The sequence below is a fragment of the Macaca nemestrina genome, chromosome 7 (genome assembly GCF_043159975.1).
Source record: "Macaca nemestrina isolate mMacNem1 chromosome 7, mMacNem.hap1, whole genome shotgun sequence".
NCBI classification, from domain to species: Eukaryota; Metazoa; Chordata; class Mammalia; order Primates; family Cercopithecidae; genus Macaca; species Macaca nemestrina.
The window spans coordinates 76,770,033-76,790,052 of NC_092131.1; the positions used below are offsets into that span (position 1 = coordinate 76,770,033).

Consider the following 20,020-nt stretch of genomic DNA (forward strand, 5'->3'; position numbering starts at 1 on the left):
ACAAGCAGTGCCTTTAGTAGGCTGGGAGAACTGATGCTAATGGGCTTAAGTCCCTCTTGGATCTCCAGGTAAATGACAGGGCATGTACCTAGCTAGGCAAAGGCCCAGAGAGATGGTAAGCTTTACTATAGAATTCTAGTAGAAGGTCTGGATGTTTGGTGTCATTTTTTAATAAGTACCTATTACCCATTTTAGTAAGTTACTTAAACTGCAAAGAAAACCTAACACGGAATAAACAGCTTAATCTTAAAATTTTCAAAATTTTAGTGGAATGTCTCTTCTGTTTAGCAAGTTTTTGCATACAATTGCCAATAATACTACTCTATTTTGCCTGTCTGCTTGAGTACAGAATATAAAGGTGGATTTTATGTCAGTGTTAACTAGAACATTATTGGGATTTTCCCAGATTCACCCTAGAGCAGTTATAAAAAATGTATACATTTAATTATGTTTTCACTTTTCTGTGAAAGATTTCCAATATTATGATTGCCTTCCTTTTTATTCCCCTTTTAAAATACATTATTTTCCTGTATTGCAGATTTTTATTCTTAGGTATATTGACCAAAGTTTAACGAGAAGAACTGTGACCAGCTAGGAGGATTGCTGCAAGGAATGGAATTAGCTCATAGCTTATTGCTGAATGAAGAAGCATACAATCAACTAGGTGAAGTTCAGAAGGCAGAGTTTATTTTTGAGTGGTTGAGATACTTGGAGAAGCTCTTGTTAGCAACCAGCAGGGTGGGTAAAATGACAACATGTTTTTTTAAGTGCCCATGTTTACTTCCTTTGGTTTGCTTTTCTAGTTTTTTCCAGAATAATGTAATTTAACTTTAAAATGTTAGACTTTGTTAAAACTTAATGAAACATAGTACATTTTTTGTTCCCTCATCAGAGTTTTTACTATTAGAAGTTTTCGCTATTCAGAAAAGCAGGAAGAAATTAGCTAATGTTTTTGGTATTACTTTAAAAATATATGAAACACCAACTACAACTACTTTGTATTATACTTCATTTTTGTTATCTTCTGCATCTGTGTTCCTCCATGTCCAGAAAGCCCTGGTAAAGTATGGTGGCTAAACAATGTAGTGGGAGTTTCACTTTAAAAAGGTAGGAAGACTTGAGGTGTATGAATTCAAGAGCCTATGGATAAACAGATTCTCCCTTAAAAGCTTATGACATGAGTATAAAAAAGGAAAACTGATCACTCATACCCTTCACGTACATTCAGCAATTAGTAACATTTTGCCATGTTTGGTTGATTAATTTACTAAGCCATTGAGGTGGCACTTCTAGCCTACATCTCCTAAAAATAAGAACATTTTTTCACATAATCACAGTACTATATGCAGTTCCAAAGTGGTACAAAAACACTACTCATGGAGACATTTAGAATTTAACAAAAGACATTTTATTTATGAATTTAAAATAATAGCATTCCAAAACACATTCTTGTTCTGAGACAACAAGGAGCTATGTGACTCTAGTTATCAAAATATTTGACAAGTTTGCTGATCTTTAAGAGAGAAAAAAAGCAACTTCTAGATTTGGGGGGAAAAATTAGCAAAAGACAAAATTCTATACACTGACAAATATTTTATTGTGGAATTTTAGGCTTCAGTGAGCACCTGAATACTATTAGCTTCATAATGATACTGTGTACTTTTTATTTGGATAGCAGACAAGGAAAATGGAATAACATTATTAACATTTATATACATAAGCTTGCAAAAAGAAAATTGCATTACACTTAGGAATAGATCTGAATAAAACAGGTAGCCATTACAAGGTCAGCTCTGGTTACAGATTATAGGTTACTGCTTTATGCAGCTTATATGGGGGAGGTGTAGGATTAGTAACTCAGACGCTGTACTTGAAAATACAAATTTGGACGTGCTGATGCGTACTTGTAGACCCAGTTACTTGGTAGGCTGAAGCAGGAGGATTGCTTGTGCCCAGGAATTCGAGGCTGTAGTGCAGCACTATAATTGCCCCTATGAATAGCCATTGCACTCTACCCCAAGCAACATAGTGTGACCTTGTGTATTAGTCCGTTCTCACACTGCTGTAAAGAACTACCTGAGACTGGGTAATTTATGAAGAAGAGAGGTTTAATTAATGCACAATTACATAAGCTTAACAGGCGTGACTGGGAGACCTCAGGAAACTTACAGTCATGGGAGAAGGTGAAGGGAAAGTGAGGACCTTCTTCACATCGTGGCAGGAAGGGTGGGGGGAAGTGTCACACACTTTTAAACCATCAGATCTTGTGAGAACTCACTCACTGTCACAAGAACAGCATGGGTGAAATCCACCCCCATGATCCAATCACCTTGTAGCAGGCCCCTCCCCTGACACATGGGAATTACCATTCAGCATGAGATTTGGGTGGGGACACAGAGCCAAACCATATCACATTGTCTCTATGAAAAATAATGATACAAATTTGCTCTACCTTTCAAACAAAAGGAGATTTAGAATACATAGAGCCGTTATATTTGTTGACAGAGATTACAGTATAATGTGCTTTGGAATTTTTGGAGGGTTTTTTTGGAGTTATTAGCAGAGCAACAAACTACCTGTTTAGTGTGGCATAATGACCACACTACCAACTTATTTGTAACTTCCAGTCAAAATAAGTTTGCATTTTTCTAGAGCCTTTTTAGTTCTTAAATATTTGAAAGAAAAATTATGTTAGAGGATTACATATAATTATATTGACTTTGAAGTGTCTTTGTGTTATCTTTCTTTCTAGAATGATGTAAGGGAGAAACAGAAGACTCTTGTTGAACAGCTCCTGTCTTTGTTGAACAACTCCCCAGGGCCTCCTACCCGCAAACTCCTTGCTAAGAATCTAGCCATACTTTATAGTATTGGAGACACATTCTCTGTTTACGAGGCAATCGATAAATGTAATGATCTTATTCGTAGCAAAGATGATTCTCCAAGTTACCTTCCTACTAAGCTGTAAGTGAAACATTAAAACAGAACAGGAAACAAAATATTGCTTCCTGTTGTATTTTTATGAAGTACCCATAGTACTTGACAATTACTTTGAAACTGAATACAAACTCAGTTTTACTCATTTTAAGAAACTAACACTTCATGTTAGTTACTGAGAAACAATTCTACAAATACTTTAGACGTATTTGAAGTCTAGATTTGAGATTCAAAACATCTTCCTAAAAAAAATTTTAGCAGTTGAATATTTAAGAAAGATATTTTAAATTCTTCACATTTTTGGATGCTTTTGCAATTTATTCATTCTTGGTTATGAAAATTGATAATAAATATCATGTAGAAAAGTATTTGCCAAGATCCTGAAAAGAACAGCCTAGTTTCTCTGTAGGATTTAGTTCATTTTATCACCTGTTATCTTTAAAAAGGCAATGAGCCACATAGTATTTCTTTTTTTCTTTTTTTTTGAGACAGAACCTCTCTGTCACCGAGGCTGGGGTGCAGTGGCGTGATCTCGGCTCACTGCAACCTCCGCCTCCTGGGTTCGAGCAATTCCCCTGTCTTAGCCTCTCAAGTAGCTGGGACTATAGGCACGCACCACCACTTTGAGCTAATTTTTGTATTTTTAGTAGATACGGCATTTTACCATGTTGACCAGGCTGGTCTCAAACTCCCAACCTCAAGTGATCCACCCGCCTTGGCCTCCCGAAGTATTGGGATTATAGGCATGAGCCATTGCGCCCAGCCACCATGTCATAATTCTATAGAAGTTTTTGTTGCTCTAATTTTTACTTATAACAGAATGTATTCCCCCATAAAGTTTTCAGATTTCAAACTTGATGAGAACATTATTTCTTGTTTTTATTTTTGTCTTTAAGCTTAACTATTATCTAATATGTAGCTGAGTTCTGTTGAAATATTTTGTAGAATTTTGTAACAAAGTTGAGGGTGTGTAATCTTTGGGCTGAGTAGTAATCACAGATTGATACATCCTTATTATTGAAAGTATAATCATATTCACCTAAGTGTCATGCCTTAAGATTTAACCACAGAATAGATTCTTAGAAATTTTATCCTTTCAAAGTAAAATTTAAAATAGTAACTTTTTCAACAAGTGATGCCAGTATAACTGTATGTCCACATGCAAAAGAATGAATTTGGACCCTTCTATTACACCATGTATAAAAAAATTAACCCAAAATTGATCATAGATGTAAGTGTAACAGCTAAAACTATAAAACTCGTAAGAAAAAACATAGGGGTAAATCTTTGTGACCTTGTTTTTGGCAGCGTTTCTTAGGTATAGCATCAAAAAGCACAACTGACAAAAAATAGATAAGACTTCATCACAGTTAATACATTTGTGTTTCAAAGGATAATACAAAGAAAGTAAAAAGACAACCAAGAGAATGGGGAAATTTTTCAATAATTATCCTTACATATTCTAAGATATTTTTATTCCTATTGTTTCAGCTGTGACTAATTTCTAATTTAAATGTTGTTTCAGTGCTGCTGTGGTATGTTTGGGTTCCTTGTACAAGAAGTTGGGTAGAATACTGGGTAACACCTTTACTGATACGGTGGGGAATATTCTTAAGGCTGTGAAGAGTGCAGAGGTAAGTAATTACAAGTTCAGCCAAAGAATGAAAATACAGCATTTTATTGGTTTATGCTTTCCCGAGCAAATAAAAGAACTTTACATATGACAAGCATATGTAGATATGAATATAAATATACCTATAAATTAAATATTTCTAGATGATGCACAATATGTACTCTGTATATTGAATTCCTGTCAGAAAAATAGTAATGCAGTAGAATTTCATGTATTCATATAAATCCAAGTGGGTGAAAACTAATGTATTCCACTTATAGGCCCATCCCTGCTCTCTCCTCTTACTCCATCTTTTCTATTTGATAGTACTTACTGGTGCCAGTGCAACTGCTTGTCACTAGGGACTACATAGTTGATAAACACTGTATACCTTATGGATAGATGAGTTACTATACTAGCATCAGAAGGTAGTAAGGAATATAATCTGAGGGGAAAGAGTGTAGAGGATGTGTGACCAGATCCAGATGACCTTTTAATTGCCAAGGGAGTATATTTTCAACTGAATCCTCATTGAAATATTTGTGTCACTTACTACTCTGGAACACCCCTTGTTTTTGAGACTGTCTCTTCATTTGACTTTAAGAAACTAAGATACTGTAATCTCTTGCCAACTGTGGTTTTACTGGTTTTGAAATGAAAGCATTTATATGTTTGTTTAGCAAAAGGTTTAAATCTGTGGTCCCTAATATGTAAGGACAACTTAGCACCTTTAAATATAAAAACATGGACATGGTAGTTTGCACCTGTAATCTCAGCTACTTGAGAGGCTGAGACGGGAGGATCACTTAAAGCCAGGAGTTTGAGACCACCCTGGGCAACACTGGAAGACTCTGTCTCTACAAAATCATAAATTAGTTGCAGTATGGTGGTGAGCACCTGTAGTTCTAGCCCCTCAGAAGACTGAGGCAGAAGGATCACTTGAGCCCAGGAGTTCAAGGCTGTAGTGAGCTATGGTCATGCCACTGGACGGCATCCTAGGTGACAGAGCAAGACCCTCTTTTTTTTTTTTTTTTTTTTTTTTTTTGTGAGACGGAGTCTGGTTGTGTTGTCCAGGCTGGAGTGCAGTGGCACGATCTCAGCTCACTACAACCTCCACTTCCTGGGCTCCAGCAATTCTCCTGCCTCAGCCTCCTGAGTAGCTGGCATTACAGGCGTGTGCCACCACCCAGCTAATTTTTTGTATTTTTAGTAGAGACAGGGTTTCACCATGTTCACCAGGCTATTCTTGAACTCCTGACCTCAAGTGATCCAGCTGCCTCAGCCTCCCAAAGTGCTAGGATTACAGGCATGAGCCACCATGCCCGGCCCAACACCATGTCTCTTAAAAAATATTTATTAGAAAAAATAAATCTAAAAACATCACACTGGTTACTCTTGTTACTTTATTTACAAAAATCTAGAAAACAGCTCTGAAGTAATTTATAGAAATGTTGGACAGTCACACACACATTTTTAAAAAATGTAGCAAGGCAAAACAAGGGAAAATTCCAATTAAAAAAATGGGTAAATTTTAAGAAGAATGTAGCTGATTCAAGAACTTTAAGAAGTGAAGACTCTAACATAAAACTGGTGAGAAAATTTGCTCATCAGATCACTTCTCAGCAATAGTTTCCCAAAAGATTGGAGAAAATGATTAAGGAGAACAGATTTTTATAACATCTATAAATCTAGTTTTATTTAAAAGCAGATATCTGTAAGAAATTTTATTTATTGAGATACAGCCATTTTAAACTTTCTTCCTCCTAATTCCACTGGTTAAGCTATAACACTTTTTAGGCCCCTTGGTTAATAGAGGATTACTCTATAGTTATGAAAATGTTTTAAGTTACTGTTAAGTATTTTGTTGCTCCCCTATTTTTAAAATTTTTTTAGCTAACGTCCTTGAGCCGTATTCCCTACTTTTGATCTTTGATTTAGTTGATCAGGTATCACAACATTTCAGAGATATCCACACCCACCAGTGATACACAACATTTGGAACTGGAATAAAAGAAAAGTTCAGAAGATTCTCATTGACAGCATTTTATTATGTTCACCTATGACTTTGAAGTGCCTTTAAACAAAGATGAATTAACAATATTACTATGAAGTGATTCTTGATGCTGATCTTTGTCTTCCTCCAACTCCAACTTATCTACCTTCAGTGGCCTTAACTTCCTGGGATATAGATATGATTTGAGGTATTTAGTAAAACATTAATAAAATAAGCGACTACTTTTTTTTTTTTTTAAGACAGGGTCTGGCTCTGTCACCCAGTCTGGAGTTCAGTGGTGCAATCTGCACTCACTGCACTCTCTGCCTCCCACTGTACCCTCTCCCTCCCACTGCACCCTCTGCTTCCGAGGCTCAAGCCATCCTCCCACCTCAGCCTCTCGAGTAGCTGAGACTACAGGTGTGCACTACCATGCTCCCACCTCAGCTTCCTGAGTAGCTGGGACTAGAGATGTGCACCAACACGCCTGGCTAAAATTTGTATTTTTTTAGAGTTATGGTTTTACCATGTTGCCCAGGCTGGTTGCGAAGTCCTGAGCTCAAGCACTTGGCCCACCTTGGCCTCCCAAAGTGCTGAGATTACAGGTGTGAGCCACCGGGCCCAACCAAGCAGCTACTATTTCTTGACTGTTTACTGTGTGCCAGGCACTGTGTGAATGTTTACCCATGAGGTTCATCTTATCCTCATTTTATAGATGAGGAAATAAGTAAGAACAACTTAAAGTCACAAAGTTACTGAGGGTCACAGAGAAGTTCAAACCCAGGTTTTTTCAATTCTAAATCCAAGACTTTAAATTGTGAGTTATGCTATTCCAACCAATAAATAATAACAAAGTATTATAGCTACCAGATCTATTGAACATTTGTTGTATGGCTAGGCTTGTTATAAGCACTTTGCATGTATGACTCATTCATTCCTTACAACAGCCTATGAGGGATACTATTACCTCTATTTTTAGATGAAGAAACAGATTTGCCCAAGGTCCTATCTAGTAAATGGCAGACCCTGCATTTTTAATACGTTAGCTTAGACTATAACAACTATTTATTGAATGCTTAATGGCATGTAAGCTTTGGGCTAGGCACTTTTCATGTAATTTTGTTTAATCTTCACATCAACCCTGTGAAATTTGTATCATGTTGAAATCCGGTGTATACAAGTAACTTTTCAAATAATATTTCATAAAATAGTAACTTGTTTCTTGATGTCAGAATGGGTTGGTCAGTATGTATAGAAGTCTGGGTATTTCTTCAGTACCAGAGACAGATATCAGTGTTTAATCCTGTTCTTTGCAGTGGAATTATTTTTCCTATTTAATTTTTTTTTCGTTTTGGTAGTCTCAAGGCCGATATGAGATTATGCTAAGTCTGCAAAATATATTGAATGGACTAGGAGCTGCTGCTGCACCTTGTCACAGGGATGTTTATAAAGCTGCTAGATCCTGCTTAACAGATAGATCCATGGCTGTTCGTTGTGCTGCTGCAAAGGTAAAATGATCTAATAAGCAGACTTTAAAAATTAGTATGAAGAAAATTAAATCAGATTATCTTTGTGAAAGCTACATTATTTTGGTAGTCAGCTAGGACTATCTCATTTTAACATACGAGGAAACCGAGACCCAGAGTTATATGAATTTCCCAAGGTTTAAATAGTTAGCAACACATAGTCAGAGGGTAGGAAGTTCAGGTTTCCAGAATCTTAAGTATTCATTCTACTCTACTAAAAATTTCTTCCTAATTGTGTAAATTAAAATTTACATGTGAGGTTTATGTTGTCTCAAAGTGATTTTTTGTTTTGTTTTTAATTTATACCTTCTTAACATAGTTGGTAAGATAATACAGTGAAGTTTTTTTAATGTTGGAATTATTCTCCCAGATGTTCATAGCCAACAGATTGATTCTAAAGGCATTTTTCATAACCTGTGGAGTTAGACATGGGTCCTCCTCCCACCTCTTGTAGGTTCATTCTCTTCTATAATATAATCTTTATGACTTTTAATAAGTATTCATTTATTATTCTTGTAATCATAATAGATACTCTGAATTTGTGCATTATTTTTTAAAACCCTGATAGTTTCTGTAACTTATGTAGCTCTGAACCTGACATTTGTATTTTATTTTTCATTAATTTCTCTCTGTCCAATTGAATAGTGTCTCCTTGAACTTCAGAATGAAGCCATCTTTATGTGGAGTACGGACCTGGACAGTGTGGCCACACTGTGTTTTAAGTCCTTTGAAGGTTCCAATTATGATGTGCGGATTTCTGTTTCAAAGTTACTAGGCACAATATTAGCTAAAGCTATAACTTCTAAACATCCAGGAACAGGTAAATACATGTAATTGTTTTTAAAGTATCTTCTGTAATTTTTTCCCCAGTTGATATAAACAAATATGTATAATGTTATTTCTACTCATTATAAATCAATTTCGGGCTGGGCATGGTGGCTTATGCCTGTAATCTCAGCACTTTGAGAGGCCAAGGTGGGTGGATCACCTAAGGTCACGAGTTTGAGACCAGTCTGGCCAACATGGTGAGACTCATCTCTACTAAAAGTGCAAAAATTAGCTGGGTGTGGTGGCACACGCCTGTAATCCCACCTACTTGGGAGGCTAAGGCAGGAGAATCACTTGGACCCAGGAGGCAGAGGTTGCAGTGAGCTGAGATTGCACCACTGCACTCCAAAAAAAAAAAAGTTCCTTTTTTTTCTTTTTTTGTTTTTTTGTTTTTTTGTTTGAGACGGAGTCTCGCTCTGTCACCCAGGTTGGAGTGCAGTGGCACAATCTCTGCTCACTGCAAACTCTGCCTTCCAGGTTCACACCATTCTCCTGCCTCAGCCTCCTGAGTAGCTGGGACTACAGGCACCCGCCACTGCACCTGGCTAATTTTTTGTATTTTTAGTAGAGACTGAGTTTCACAGTTTTAGCCAGGATGGTCTCGATCTCCTGACCTCATGATCCGCCCGCCTCGGCCTCCCAAAGTGCTGGTATTACAGGCGTGAGCCACCACGCCCGGCCATTTTTAATTTTTTTTTTTTAAGTAATCGTGAAGTGTTATCCAATAAATGATATGATCTAAATACTGATTTTTTTTTTTTTAAAGCAGCATGCATCTGACTACATATATTTGGCTTGCCATTTTTTAGGTTGGTACAATGGAGCATATAATGTAGATAATTCTAGATATTTGAAGTTTATTGTATTTGGACAGTTTTGCTTTGTCTTAGTGATTTCGTTGTTGTTTTTGGAGACAGGGTCTCACTCTGCCACCCAGGGTGGAGTGCAGTGGTGCAATCACAGCGTACTACTTTCTCCGTCCCAACCCCAGAATTAGCCATTTCTCTAAGGAGTTCTACTTTTGAATCTTTTGAATAGTCAAATAGAATAGATGTTGAGTGTGAAAGAGAAGTCCAGGGTGACTTTATGAATTTTGGGCTGAAAACCCGGAAGTATACAGTTGTCATCAGCTTACATGAGCAAGTGTGCAAGTAGAGTAGGCATGTGTATGTGTCAGGGAGGAGGATCAAGCACTGCGTTTAAAACAATTTGGACCATTAAATAGACATCGAAATACAGATATCAAATAGACAGCTGGATGTGAGAGTCTGGTGTCCAGGAGAGGAGACTGGACATCAACTTCATAAATTTTAGGAATAAATTAATAGTGATTATTCAGGAATCTCTAATATAGAGATGGAATTTAAGCTATGAGATTAGATAAGATCACAAGACAGTGAGTATACATAGGGAAGAGCAGACCAGGTACTAGGTCATGAGCTTTCTCTAGGAGAACACAAGGAACCATCGAAGAAGACAGAACAGAAATTTCCAGTGAGAAGGAAGGAAAGAAAGCCAAGAAAGCATGTCTTGTGGTTTTATCCAATCTCATGCCATCTTAAAGTATTGCCATATACATTGCATCATAATTATAAATGATAATTTTACAGTGGAAAAATCTGGCAGACTTACACTGTGCAAATGTTCAAAGCTAATATCACCTATGTAGGGACAGACTGACATCACACCTGGCAGTGCTTTTTGATGTTATGCATTGAAAAGGATATAGCATTACTTATGTAGTTCTCTGTCAAAAATTTGGAGGAAATACCAGACAAACTCATATCAAGAGCCATTCTATAAAACAACTGGCCATAAGTGTATTCTTCAGAAGTAAGAAAGTAATGAAGAAAATATGATGAGTCCAGGTAGATGCAGTCATGCATAGCTTAATAATAGGGACATATTCTGAGAAATGCATCATTAGGTGATTTTGTCATTCTGGCAACATCGTAGAGTGAACTTACACAAATCTAGATGATATAGCCTACTGCACACTAGGCTATTGCTCTTAGGCTATACATCTCTACAGCATGTTACTATGCTGAATACTGAGAAAACTGTATTACAATGGTATTTGTGTATCTAAACATGTCTAAATATAGAAAAGGTACAGTATAAATATGATATAAAAGATAAGAAGTGGTACACACCTATAGGGCACTGACTATGAATGGAACTTACGGGACTGGAAGTTGTTCTGGGTGAGTCAGTGAGTGGCGAGTGAATGTGAAAGCCTAGGATATTACTGTATACTACTGTAAATGTTACAAACACTGTGTACTTAGGCTATGCTAAATTTTAAAAATGTATGTTTTTCTTTAATAATAAATTAGCCTTTGTTTACTGTAAGCTTTTTACTTTATAAACTTTTTGATTTTTAAAATTTTTGATTCCTTTGAATATTTTTATAACAACATTTAGGGGCCAGGTGCAGTGGCTCATGCTTGTAATCCCAGCACTTTGGGAGGCTGAGGCGGGTGGATTGCTTGAGGTCAGGAGTTTAAGACCAGCCTGGCCAAGATGGGAAACCCTGTCTGTCTACTAAAAATGCAAAAACAGGGCGTGATGGCATATGCCGGGAGTTACAGCTGCTTGGGAGGCTGAGGCATGAGAATCACTTGGACCCTTTAACTTGGGAGGCAGAGGTTTCAGTGAGTTGAGATTGTGCCACTACACTCAAAATAATAATAACACTTAGCTTAAAACACAGATACATTGTACAACTATACAAAAACATTTTCTTTATATCCTTGTATCCTTGTTCTATAAGCTTTTTTCTATTAAAAAAAAAACCTTTTTTTTTTTTTAAACTTTTAAACACATACATAAGCCCAGGCCTACACAGAGTCAGAACCATCAATCTCACTGTCTTCCACCTTAATATTTTGTCCCACTGGATGGTCTTCAAGGGCAGTGACACGCATGGAGCTGTTGTCCCCTGTAATAGCGATGCCTTCTTCTGGAATACTTCCTAAAGGGCCTACCTGAAGCTGTTTTGCAGTTAACTTTTTATAAATGAGAGTATACTTTAAAATAACAGTAAAAAGTATAATAAATACATAAACCAGTAACAGTTGTTTATTATCAAGTATTACATACTTTACATAATTGCATGGTCTTTACTTTTACATGACTGGCAGTGTAGTAGGGTTGTTTACATGAACATCACCACAGACATGTGAGTAATGTGTTGGAATGTCATGAGGCAATAGGAATTTTTCAGCTCCATCATAATCTTACAGGACCACCGTCATATATGTGATCTCTGTCATTGAACAGAATGTCCTTATGTGGTACGTGACTGTATATGAAAGTTTATTATACTCTTCTTATTTTTTTCTAATTTTTTTCTAATTTTTAAAAATATATATTTATGTATGTCCAGATTCCATTCACTCCACTTTAACCACCTTGATCCAAGTCACTATCATCTCTTGCTTACACTAATAAATCACTCCTAATGGTTTTCCCTGCTTCTACCTTTACCCCACTCTATAATCTTCTCTCAACACAGCAGCAGCATGACAGATTACATCACTTGTCTGCTCAAGGTCCTCCACTGGCACCTCATTTCAATCACAGCCTTATTATAATGACCTACAAGGTCCTATATCTTCTGCCCTCTCCCCATCCTTACACTCTGACCTGTCTCCTACATACCCCCTCCACTGCTCCATCCACATAGCTCTGTGTGAACTCACCTGGCATCCTATAAAGGCCTTTTTGTCGTAGCCATTTCCTCTGCCTAGAATACTTTTTCTGCAGATACCCTCATGACTAATTTCTTCCCTACATTAAAACTGTGTTAAAATGTCACCGTTTCATGACTCTTACCCCAATACCCTATTTAAAGTCACAAACTACACTTCACTCCACCCCCGTATTCCTGACCTCATTTTGCTCTGTTTTCTGCATGGTTTTTAATCACTGTTTAATATACATAGTCATTTATTACATTTATTGCTGTCTCAGAATTTATGATCCACAGAGCATGGATTTTGCACTGTTCAATAATGTTTCTTCCCCAAATGCCAAGTTAGATTTTCATTTGTCTCAGATGGTTTTCTTTAGGCTAGGGAGGAGGTTTTTGTGTTCATAACTGTAACAAAAGTTTATTTCTGTGCTCTTGTAGAGGGTCAGAGCTTGTGACCATTAATTTTTGAGGGAGAAATGGTTTCTTCTTTTTTTTAGGGAGATAATATTATCTAGATAGTCACAGGGAGAAACCCAGCTGTGTCAAACTGAAGTCAATCTTACACATTCCTGCCTTAATTAATCTGTTAGTTATTGTAGCCTAAGAGCCAAATGAGTAGTTTTAATGAATTTAGCTTTGATTTCTTCAGAGACTGAACGAATAGTAAAAGTTTTATTGCCAATAGAGAATTTTTAAAAATAGGACATTTACATTATATACATTTCTTTGAGAGTTGTACAGCATTTGGAAAAATAAAATTATGATTTTGGCATTTTCCATGTTTCAAAAGAATTTTCAAAGTATTGTACAGCATTTTCATTTGTGGAGGACTAGGGCAGTCTTATTTATGTTTTTTCCCCTGTTTTAGAAGACAGCCTTTTAACTTCTTCGAGGAAAGGAAGCAAGATCATGATCTTAGTCATAGTCTTTAAGATGCTTTTGACGTGCACTTCAGGGTCCATTCTGATTTGACCTCTGAACCCTTGTGTGACTTTGTGTATTACTGTGTAGACTGTTCTGCAAATTTTGCATTTTGTTTGAATTTTTAGTTTATTTTTGTTTCTATTAACATGCTGGCTTTTTGCAAATCAAGAACATGCATTAAAATTTAGTCTATAAAATATGAATCACAGTTTTGTTCTTTGTCATAGCAGCCTCACGTCAAAGCATTCGCAGAGTATCTCTGGAGGAAGTTCTGGAATTACTAGGAACAGGGTTTCTACGTGGGAGTTCAGGATTCCTTCGAGCCAGTGGAGATATGCTGAAAGGAACCAGTTCAGTCAGTAGGGATGTTCGAGTTGGAGTTACTCAGGTTAGAATCACAAATCAGTATCTAAATCTAACTCTTACTGGCCTATAATGAAAGTTTTAGTATCTGACTCCACAGAAGTGGTACTATGCAAGGTCCACACTTATGCTCTCATATCTATTAATAGATATAAATGGTAAGGCCAAAACATTTTTTTAAAGTAGGTTGCAAGTAAGAGAACCTTATTACCCATAATGTGTTTTGCGTTCCTAATAATGGAACATTTTAGTTTTCTTTGAAACAAGAACTTTTTTTGTTTCTAGCTGTTGTGCTTTCATGTATCTTGTGGTTTAACATGTTTTCCATTGTATTTGTGTGTGCTCATACAGTTCAGATTTAAGCTATTAGGTACATATTGTTTAGCATGGGTGAAATAACCATTTTATATGGCTTTAACCCTCAGGAAGTACTGCATGTAGTTTACTTCAGTGCTTAAATTTTTGGTCCTAAACAAATTTTAAGAGGTAAACTCTTAAAAGAGTTATCTTACAATAAAACAAAGAGATATCTGCCTTCTTTCCTTGGATTATCTTTTTTTGCTAAACCTGTTACCATTCAAAGCAAACTTGTATTTTTGAAAAATTCACATATATTGTCATTGTTTTATACTGTATGTAGTCTCCATGAAAATATGAGCTTCCCACTATAATTGTAATTAAACTGTGTGTTTCTAAGGAACAGATTACCTAAAACTACTTTATATCTGTGGAGTAAGGGAAACTGTTAATGTTCATGAAAATAAAGAATTAAATTCCCTTAGAGTTATAATGTTGGAGCATAGTTAATTCTTATAATGTGTTTGTATGTTTAAATAGAGATTTCTTGTTCAGAATGTTAAATCTCTTGGAGCCGTTGTTCACAGAAGCCACAGACACATTTTACATATTAGCTGGGTATGCTGACTATTCTGAAACTGTAGTCTGACCAAAATAAAACAGGGAGGTAACATAAATGAAGTCTTGATTGGAAGTCTATGCACTTCAGACCGGGCGCGGTGGCTCATGCCTGTAATCCCAGCACTTTGGGAGGCCAAGGCAGGCAGATCATGAAGTCAGGAGATCAAGACTATCCTGGGTAACATGGTGAAACTCCGTCTCTACTAAAAATACAAAAAAAGTAGCCAGGCGTGGTGGCGGGCCCCTGTAGTCCCAGCTACTCGAGAGGTTGAGGCAGGAGAATGGCGTGAACCCAGAAGTAGAGCTTGCAGTGAGCCGAGATTGCGCCACTGCACGCTCCAGCCTGGGCAACAGAGCGAGACTGTGTCTCAAAAAAAAAAAAAAAAAAAAAAGCCCTTCAGTTCTGGCTTAAAACAAACAAAAACAAAATGGTGCTATGTTTATATATTTCAAGTGGCTATAAATTAGGAAAGAATACAATTTATAAGGAATAAGAAAAATATTAGTAAATGCTGCATATTTTGTGAGGGAAAATACAGAATTGAAACAATTTAATATTGAAAATAAAACTCTTTTCTTTTTTAGGCTTATGTGGTATTTGTTTCAACATTAGGAGGAGCTTGGCTAGAGAAAAATTTTGCTGCCTTTCTTTCTCATATCCTAAGCCTTGTGTCACAGTCACACCCTAAAGCCACCCAAACTCAGATTGATGCCATTTGCTGTCGCCGTTGTGTTTCATTTATTCTTCGAACTACTATAGGTGGTCTTCTTGGAGAAAAGGCTCAACTTGCAGTTGTAAAGGATATTTGCCAGGCCATCTGGAAGCTAAAGAAAGTTATGGGTATGGATCTCTACTAAAGTAGACAGTTTGTTTAACAGTGCTAATGGAATTGTCCCTTTGGGAAGGCTAGACTGATATATGATACTGTATTAATACAGAAACCTTGAAGGCTGATAGAAGTTCCTCAGAATTCCCGTTGTACTTCCTGTAGAAGTTAAGATAAATTATTTTTGAAACAGTCTATCTCAGTTGCTGTACCATCTTAAGTCTACTCTCCTTATCTCGAATACTGGTAATGTTGGATATTAAATATCAGTAATGTTGAAATCATTTTTAGTTTCCCATGAGTTCTCTCTTTCAGTGCCATTTGCTAAGGGAGTAGTAAGGGATCTCTGATTGGAATGCTTGAACTAAATTGGTTATAGTAATTCATTTCTTTCTTTATTGATGCAAGTCACCATTTAAGCATTTTAGTTATTGCCTCAAGTATTTCTTATAGATCAAGTGTATGTATTAATTTTCGCCGTTACACCTTTTAACTCTTCATACCCTTTTCAATATATTTTAATACAGTGGTGATGCATAGTTAATTCTTGCATTTCTGTCAGATGCCGTAATGAGTGATGGTAATTTGGAAACCCGGGTTGGTTCCACAGATGTAGCAGCTAGCCAGCATATGCTGGTTTGTGCTTTACAAGAACTTGGAAATCTCATACACAATCTTGGCACCACAGCGGCACCTTTGCTACAGGATTCAAGTACAGGTATATCTGTTGTTTGTAACTAATTGGAATACTTTTTTTTCCCTTGAACACTAGATAACTTTGTTCCAAGGAAGGAAATCTTCATGTAGTTTACTTATAGATTCCGTTATAGATTTATTAGAAATGTTTTATGAAAAATTTATAATCATTATTAAAAAGATGTATATTGTTTAGTTTTTTCTTTTGTAATTAAAGATTGTTCTGTAAGTCTCTGCCCCACCCCCCATTCTAGAGACTTATAAGATAACCTGGAAAAACTTTACAGAGAAGTAAACCTGAACTGTCTCTGCATCTGCAGTGAAAACACTAGTACGGTACAAGTAATTCAGTTCCTCAGAGGTCTTTAAAGCAGTATTTTCTTTCTTTTTTTAAGTATTTAATCACTTTATAATAGCTTTATTCAGATACAATTCATGGCTAGGCACAGCGGCTCATGCCTATAATCCCAGCACTTTGGGAGGCCGAGGCGGGCACATCACTTGAGGTCAGGAGTTCAAGACCAGCCTGGCCAACGTGGCAAAACCCCGTCTCTACTGAAAATACAAAAATTAGCCAGGCATGGTGGCTCTTGCCTGTAATCCCAGCTACTCGGGGGGGCTGAGGCACGAGAATCGCTTGAGCGCCAGAGGTGGAGGTTGCAGTGAGTCGAGATAACGCCACTGCACTCCAGCCTGGGCAACAAACAAAAGAGATGTAAATCACTTGCCATGAAGTTTATGCTTATGAGGTATACAATTCGGGGGTTTTGAGTATATTTGCTCTACTGTACAGTTACTACCACTGTCTAATTCCAGAGTCTTTTCATTACCCCCAGGAAGTTGTCATTTCCATTTCCCTTTCCCCCAGCCCCTGACCACCATGAATTTACTTTCTGTCTCTGTGAATCCACCTATTCTGGATATTTCATGTTTAAAAAAAAAAATTCATTCAATATATAGTCATAACTGACTTGCTTCTTTTTAAAATCACTTTTAAAAATCGTTTTTGAGGCCTGATATGGTGGCTCACGCCTGTAATCCCAGCACTTTAGGAGACCAAGATGAGAGAATTGCTTGAGCTGAGTTCAAGACCAGCCTGGGCAACATAATGAGAACTCCTCTCTACTAAAAATTTTTTAAAACTTAGCCAGGCACGGTGGTGTGCACCTGTAGTAGTCCCAGCTCTTTGGGAGACTGAGCCAGGAGCATCACTTAAGCCTAGGAGATTAAGGCTACAGTGAGCTATTATCATGCCACTGCATTCTATCCTGGGTGGCAGAGTGAGACCCTGTTTCAAAAAAATGCATCATCATGGCTTTTATCCTTTGTGGTACACATTTCTTTCTGAGAAACTTTACATTATATTTGTGTGTATAAGCTATTTAGATCTGGGACACTTACTTAAATAGAATTTGACATGAAGCATATGTTTCATGAAAGTTTATGTTGAATCATAGCAAATAATCCCTTTCTTTTATTGGTGATGGCGGTCACTTCACTGTCTTTGTCGTTAGTTGATTAGTAGCCCACTGAGGACCTAGCGAAGCCTTGATTTTAACATTGTGTTCTTGTAAGAGCAACATGGTGGATAGAAAGTGTATTAATTATGTAGGCCAGGCACGGTGGCTCGTGCCTGTAATCCAGCACTTTGGGAAGATGAGGTGGGTGGGTCACTTGAGGTCGGGAGTTCAAGACCAACCTGGCCAACATGGTGAACCCTTGTCTTTACTAAAAATACAAAAATTAGCCAGGTGTAATGGCACACACTTGTGATCGCAGCTACTCAGGAGGTTGAGGCAAGAGAATCACTTAAACCCGGAAGGCGAAGGTTGCAGTGAACCAAGATTGCACCACTGCATTCCATCCTGGGTGACAGAGCAAGACTCCATCTCAAAAATAAAAAAAAGTATACTAATTATGTAGATAAATGTACTAGAAGGATTGAAAAATAAAAAGGATGGGGCAGGGTATGACTTTTTTTTCTTTTTTTTTTTCAAGGCAATGTCTCAGTCTGTCACGCAGGTTGGAGTGTAGTGGCGCAATCTCGGCTCACGACAAGCCCCGCCTCCCCGGCTCAAGTGATCCTCCCACCTCAGCCTCCCTAGTTGCTGGGACAACAGGCATGCGTCACCATGCCTGGCTAATTTTTTGTATTTTTGGTAGAGACAAGGTTTTGTCATGTTGCCCAGGCTGGTCTCAAACTCCTGAGCTCAGGTGATCCACCTGCCTTGGCCTCTCAAAGTGCTGGGATTACAGGCGTGAGCAACCACAGCTGGCCAGGGTGTGACATTTCAAGGTGTTATTTATTGATAATTTTTAATTTTTAGTACCAAATTAATAAGCAATCTGAAGCTAAAGTAAGAGATTGGCTGATTTAGGAAGTAAAGTTTTCTTTTGTATACGGACTTAATTTAGGACAGCTTTCATGAGCTATATTACTAGAAGTAATTCTTAGGTTAGAAAATTATTTTGCATAGGAATGTTGAGAAGGGAGAAAAATGAAATTAAAAAAAAATTATTTATAATTATGTATTTTTCTATTATAATTAGGCTTTTGATAAAAATATTTTATATCCATGTAGCTATGTATTCTTTTGACTATTTTATGATCAGTTGAGTTTTATCTATATGTACCTAAGTTATCATTTGTTTATTCTGTCCTTCCAGGCCTCCTTGACAGTATCTTGTCAGTTACTCTTCATCCTAGCATTTCCGTTCGACTAGCAGCAGCTTGGTGTTTACACTGCATTGCCGTGGCATTACCCTCCTACCTAACACCACTCTTGGATCGTTGCCTTGAACGGCTTACTGGACATAAGTCTTCACCTGAAGCAGTGACTGGCTTCAGTTTTGCTGTGGCAGCTTTGTTGGGAGCAGTAAAACATTGTCCTTTAGGAATTCCTCATGGAAAAGGCAAGGTAATGATTTCATTCTCTATATGTTATAACGTGGTGCTTTTTGTTAGAAGTGTTTTCACATAGTAACAGAATTTGTTACTGAATGCTTTATTTTGCTTTACATCTAGCCCTGCCATGTAAGTACATTTAAAATTTTATTGCAGAGGATAAATAGATCTGCAAAAGAAATCTTAAATAACTAAACTTAATATTTAATAATTTAGTTAGTAGTATTATTGGTGGTATTACTTTAAATATAGTTTACATATCTTAAGATCAAGTAGATAAATAATTATGTTAATGTTCTTAGGAACCAAGATTTTCAATATAAGTAAAAAGAACTGTAACTGTAGAATTAAGTAAAAGCCCCATACGTTAGATTCAAATTGAAATTATCAGTATGAGCTCATTTTAATTTTTCGAAAATATTTACATCCTCCTTTTGTGCAGTGAACAGGCCTAAAAGCAGTGATGACCCAGTGTCAGGGATACCCTAGTGCCCAGGTTATAGCTCTAAATACTGTTTCCAACCAAAAAGGAGTCAGGACTCCATGGAGCAATGGCTGCTTTGAGATGTGGGGCAGGAAATGCACAACGTAAACTTGGGATATCTTGTCATGCCAGAAAGTAAGGAAGTCATCAAGGAATACTGTGTTCATTTTAAAAGGAGGTAACTTAAGAGACTCCCACTGATCAAAGATGGCATGATTTATACATCAAAATTAATAATGACTACAGGGAATTAAAACATACTAGATAATATATAAAATTTCATGAGTTCATAATGATATTCAGCTTCTCC

The 20,020-nt window shown here is 37.0% G+C and overlaps 1 protein-coding gene across 12 annotated transcripts in view; it reads left to right on the forward strand.

Moving 5' to 3' along the window:
* Nucleotides 1–20,020, forward strand: part of LOC105477937 (HEAT repeat containing 5A) — a 123,101-nt gene that overhangs the window by 15,131 nt on the left and 87,950 nt on the right. For 10 of the 12 annotated variants that reach the window (XM_071100366.1, XM_071100360.1, XM_071100359.1 and 7 more), the window contains 9 exons: nucleotides 539–738; nucleotides 2,753–2,964; nucleotides 4,463–4,571; nucleotides 7,901–8,050; nucleotides 8,714–8,888; nucleotides 13,745–13,905; nucleotides 15,384–15,639; nucleotides 16,188–16,343; nucleotides 18,989–19,239. In XM_071100366.1, coding sequence (XP_070956467.1) covers nucleotides 613–738; nucleotides 2,753–2,964; nucleotides 4,463–4,571; nucleotides 7,901–8,050; nucleotides 8,714–8,888; nucleotides 13,745–13,905; nucleotides 15,384–15,639; nucleotides 16,188–16,343; nucleotides 18,989–19,239 — 1,596 coding nt within the window. In that variant the 5' untranslated portion in view covers nucleotides 539–612. The remainder of the gene's footprint in view (nucleotides 1–538; nucleotides 739–2,752; nucleotides 2,965–4,462; nucleotides 4,572–7,900; nucleotides 8,051–8,713; nucleotides 8,889–13,744; nucleotides 13,906–15,383; nucleotides 15,640–16,187; nucleotides 16,344–18,988; nucleotides 19,240–20,020) is intronic. The other 2 variants (XM_071100368.1, XM_071100363.1) reach the window with 2 other exon arrangements.